At 42.3% G+C, this 5,000-nt stretch overlaps 1 protein-coding gene across 3 annotated transcripts in view; it reads left to right on the top strand.

Moving 5' to 3' along the window:
* LOC135107289 (uncharacterized) overlaps window positions 1-5,000 on the top strand; it is a 322,315-nt gene that overhangs the window by 44,620 nt on the left and 272,695 nt on the right. The window contains exon 3 of one of the 3 annotated variants that reach the window (XM_064016963.1): window positions 4,110-4,236. The exons of the other annotated variants lie outside the window; for them this stretch is intronic. Within the exon in view, the coding sequence (XP_063873033.1) occupies window positions 4,110-4,236 (127 nt within the window). The remainder of the gene's footprint in view (window positions 1-4,109; window positions 4,237-5,000) is intronic. 3 annotated transcript variants of the gene reach the window in all.

Here is a 5,000-nt window from a genome sequence, read left to right as displayed (position 1 = left end):
GTGACAGTAAAACACACACACACACACACACACACAACAGATAGATAGATAGATAGATAGATAGATAGTTTATTGACCACAAATTCCTTATGTACAATGCAAATAATATTAAAACTACAAAAAAAAAGATGTATATTAAAAAAAAAAAACATTAGTAATATTATTGTAGTCCACTGGAAAACACGGAATACAGAAACCTGCAACAACAACAACAACAACAACAATAACACCACCACCACCACCACCAACAACAACAACAACAACAACAACAACAACAACAACAACAACAACAACAACAACACCACCACCACCACCACCACCACACTTACCATATCCTACACAGCCACTCATACATACCTACCTCCCATCTACCCAGCCCCTCACTCACCTCACAATACCTTTCTTCCTCCCTGCCTGCCTTCAACAAATCCCACATCTCCCCATCTCTCCTCCCTCTCTCCCTCCTTCCCCCCCTCTCTTCCCTCCACTCCCCCAGCAGGCCATCCAGGCCAGCGTTTCTCACCACCCTGTCATTAGGTTAGCTGGGAAATGGGTTAATCCACCCCTATAATGCAAGGCAGAACAGTATGGGGGAGGGTCAGTGAGAGGGGGGGGCAGGGGGGAGGAAGGTAGAGAGGGAGAGGGGGAGAAGAAGTGGGTGGAATAAAGAAGGGTTGTTGTAGTGTGAGATTTTACATATTGGGGGGAGAGAGAGAGAGAGAGAGAGAGAGAGAGAGAGAGAGAGAGAGAGAGAGAGAGAGAGAGAGAGAGAGAGAGAGAGAGAGAGAGAGGTGTAGAATGATAATACGAACGTTATTCACCCACATGTCACTTAAACCGCGTAGGAATGTTGTCAAGTGCAAAGTTAAATAAGATGTGTGAAGAAAAGCTTTAGGATACACTCAGGTGGACCTGATAAGACAACCATTGCCGTGTGTTGGGTGAGTGCGTGCAGCGTCTGGAAAAAGAAAACAAATACAGAAATTCCCTGGTCAGATTTCCTTCACCTCCTCCTGCTGCCCTTCGCTCTCTTCCCAACTTCCCTCATTCACTCGCATTCCCGCATTCATACTTCGCGAGGATTTTTCACACTAAGAAAACTGGAATGCTATAATGACTGACTGCATCAACAACTTTTTTTTTTTTTTTTTTATGTTTTCTCTCTTTCCCTAAACTTATTCTAAGGGTGACTGTCTTGGTGATGTATTGTATTGTGTGGTTTTGCGAGAAAGTTTTCACTGGGATTATACTGTGTGTGTGTGTGTGTGTGTGTGTGTGTGTGTGTGTGTGTGTGTGTGTGTGTGTGTGTGTGTGTGTGTGTTGCGGAGTTTTATGCTATCTTGATTTTGTTACCATTTTTTTTACATCTGTATTTTAACTAAAGAGAAAATTTTGCGAAGTCTTACCTTTTTTTTTTTTTTCAAGAGTGGAACTTGTTGAAAACTTCTTTTTTTTTTTTTTTTTTTTTTTTTTTTTTTTTTTGTGTGTGTGTGTGTGTGTGTGTGTGTGTGTGTGTGATTTCATTCATTATTTTATCTTTAGTTACGCTGTGAAAGCTAAACGTGTTCTGCTGCTGTGTTTTAAAGTTACTTCGCTTTTTCCACGACTTGCGAAACACACACACACACACACACACACACACACACACACACACACACACACACACACACACACACACACACACACACACACACACACACACACACACACACACACACACACACACACACACACACACACACACACACACACACGCACGTCACCACTCCATGTATCCATCAATGAAAAATCAACTTTGACCTACATTTTATAATCCCTGAAAAGCCCTTTTAAACCTCCCTCCATCCCCCCCTGCTTCCCCTCCCTTTCCTCTCTCTCCCTTTCCATCTCTCCCTCCCTTTCTGTTCCCTCTCCCCCTGACTCCGAAATCCCAACATTACCAGCTGTGTGCCGCGTGTCGCCTCTTCCCTTGTCGCTAAAAATATCAGGGAGTCGGCGATCAATCCTTTAATAGCTGCTGCTCCATTGGCTAAATAGGATTAAATCGCGTCCGAGAGGGTGTTGGATCCCCTTCTAAGTCCGCCCAGGGGTGTGTCGCGGCCCCTTCCTGGCGAACAAAAGGCGTGAGTTTCAAAAAGGTCTTGTGATGAGTAAAAAGGTTTCATTCATTCATTCATTTATTTCAATTTGCTTTTTTTTTTGTGATTTGTTTTTTTGGATGGTGTATTGTTGTTGTTGTTGTTGTTGATTTTTGTTTACTTGTTGATATTGGTTTTGTATTATTATTTTTATTTTTTTCTTTTCTTTTTGATGTATTTTCTTTTGTTTTGTTCTCCTTATTTTCTTGTTTATTGATTTATTGTTTCATTGGCGTGTGTTATTTATTTATTTTTTTATTTTTTTCATGTATGTGTCGATGTGGCTTCTGCATTGTTTCGTATTTTTTTTATTTTATTTTAGTATTACACGTTTTACTTATTTTTTTTCTTTTCTTTATTGTACTTGCTTCTGTTATTACTTTTGTAGAATTTCCCATTTTATTTCCTTTTATGGAGGTTTTTATTATGTTTTCCTTTCTAAAGACGCACATTTCTTCAGTTTTATTCCTCTTATCCTCTTGTTTATTTTTCAACGGTGTGTTATTGCAACTAATTTTACGTACTTGCTTTTGTTATTAGTTCTCTCGATTTCGTTATTCTTTCCTTCTGTGAAAGTTAATTGATACGTATTTCTTTTTTTCCCCCTTTCCTGCATCCTCGTACGTCTTCGCTTTTGTTTCCTTATCCTCTTGTTTATTTCAATTACCTCTCGGTGTCACGTTTCCTAATCCACTTCTAAGCACACGTCTTACTTTCATTATTTTCACTTAGCCTTGCATTTTGCCTCCGCTCCCTGTCATTTTTTTTTCTCTCCTGCCCGCACTCTCCTCTTCCTAACCTTCTCTTATTACATGTTTTGGGCGTGTTCCCTCCTGCACTTTGCCCTCAAATTTCTCTTAATCCCTCCCTTTGCATGTCTGCTTTCATATTTCTAGTCATTGTTCCTTGATTTCCTCTAATTTTTTTTTCTCTCCCTCCTTGACTTCCCTCTTTAGTTTTGCCTTTCTTTTGAATTACTCCTCCTCCTCCTCCTCCTCCTCCTCCTCCTCCTCCTCCTCCTCCTCCTCCTCCTCCTCCTCCTCCTCCTCCTCCGCCTCCTCCTCCTCCTTCGGTTCCTCTTTTCGTAAACTCCGCTTTGGCTTCATACGTTTCTTGACTCTTAAGAACGTATGTAAGGCAATATGGTTGATATTCCTGTTGTCTGAGAGTGTGTTGCCTCCCTTAAGTGTGATAGGAGAGGGTGGCCAGAGGGAAGGGAGAGGGAAGGGCGAGGATGGAGGGAAGGGTGATGGGTGTCAGTGTGGATTTTCCTGTTTTTGTCCTCCCTTCCTGTCGAATTAGTGAGGTTTTACTTTCTTTCAATTCCATTTTACTTTGCATATATTACTCTCTCATCTCTCTCACTCCTGTTCCCTCTATTGTCACCCGGTCTCTCTCTCTCTCTCTCTCTCTCTCTCTCTCTCTCTCTCTCCTCTCTCTCTCTCTCTCTCTCTCTCTCTCTCCTCTCTCTCTCTCCTCTCTCTCTCTCTCTCTCTCTCTCTCTCTCTCTCTCTCTCTCTCCCCGTTATTTTTTTTCCAATTCTTGTTTCCTTTCTTCCACCTTCATTCTTTTTCTTCCCCTTCGCTTTCCTTGGTTTCGCTTTCCTAACATGCTTTTCATTTCCTTTACATTCTTTGCACTTTTCCTTCATCACCTCTCGTCTCTCTTCCCTGTTGCGGTGTTGCTGGGAGGAGCTGGTGGCCGAGAAAGGAAGTGAATTAGACATGAGTTTAATATAAAGTTAAAAGTGTTCAGGAATCTAATCTGCCCAGAAATATATATACATACTACTATCCTGCCCCATGTTCGTAAAATTGACTGTGTTGATTGACGGACTAAGATTCCTTGCTCAGCGTTATCGGAATGTGTAGATCGCAAGGCTGTCCTGACTCGTGGAAGTAATTGGGTAAGGTAGTGGTGGTGGTGGTTATGGTTGTGGTTTGGGTGGTTGTAATTGTTCCGTTTTACAGCGAGTGTGAAGTAATTACCACCTTCCGCTGCTGTGGTGTGATTGTAGGTGATGGCTGGAGCTGTGATCTACACGGTCCACACCAGGCATGCTCAGTCCAGTGTTTGGGTCCGCGGCGTTCAAGGAAGGTTAGTGGGGCGCCCCCCTCAGCAAGTAACGAAAACATGCCCTTCATGGCGCTGTACTGTCTTGCTCGTAATACTTTTTGTTCACCCTTGATTCCAAAGATCTGCGACATTGTAAATTACTGCCTACCGTTAAAATTGTAGGTGTCTCGCTTTTACATAAGGAATATATTTACATACATCCGTGTGTGTGTGTGTGTGTGTGTGTGTGTGTGTGTGTGTGTGTGTGTGTGTGTGTGTGTGTGCGCGTGTGCGTGTGTGTGTGTCGGAAAACTTATCAGCTATACATACGCCTTTCATACGCTTTACATTAATATTTATTTATTTATTTATTTATTTTTTTAAGAAGGGCAAATTGAACGGACTTTTCCTTCGTTCATTTATTCATTTAACGATCTGTTTATGTCTACCTACCTATCTATTAATTCACACACACACACACACACACACACACACACACACACACACACACACACACACACACACACACACACACACACACACACACACACACACACACACAGAGAGAGAGGGAGACACACACCAGAGAGAGAGAGAGAGAGAGAGGGAGAGAGAGAGAGAGAGAGAGAGAGAGAGAGAGAGAGAGAGAGTGTAAGCCTATCGGCGGCAGACAACAGAAAACACTAATTAACCGGATCGTGACTGTTGGCAACGCTCACACCTGGATGCAGGGTTGCCAACGCTCCAGTAGCATCCAGGCAGGAGCGCCAACGCCAGCCAGAAAAAAAAAAAAAAAATAGATGGAA

This window comes from Scylla paramamosain, chromosome 15 (assembly GCF_035594125.1).
Source record: "Scylla paramamosain isolate STU-SP2022 chromosome 15, ASM3559412v1, whole genome shotgun sequence".
NCBI lineage: Eukaryota > Metazoa > Arthropoda > Malacostraca > Decapoda > Portunidae > Scylla > Scylla paramamosain.
Note: the sequence above shows the minus strand (reverse complement) of the source record. Positions and strands in the feature narration are given on the sequence as shown.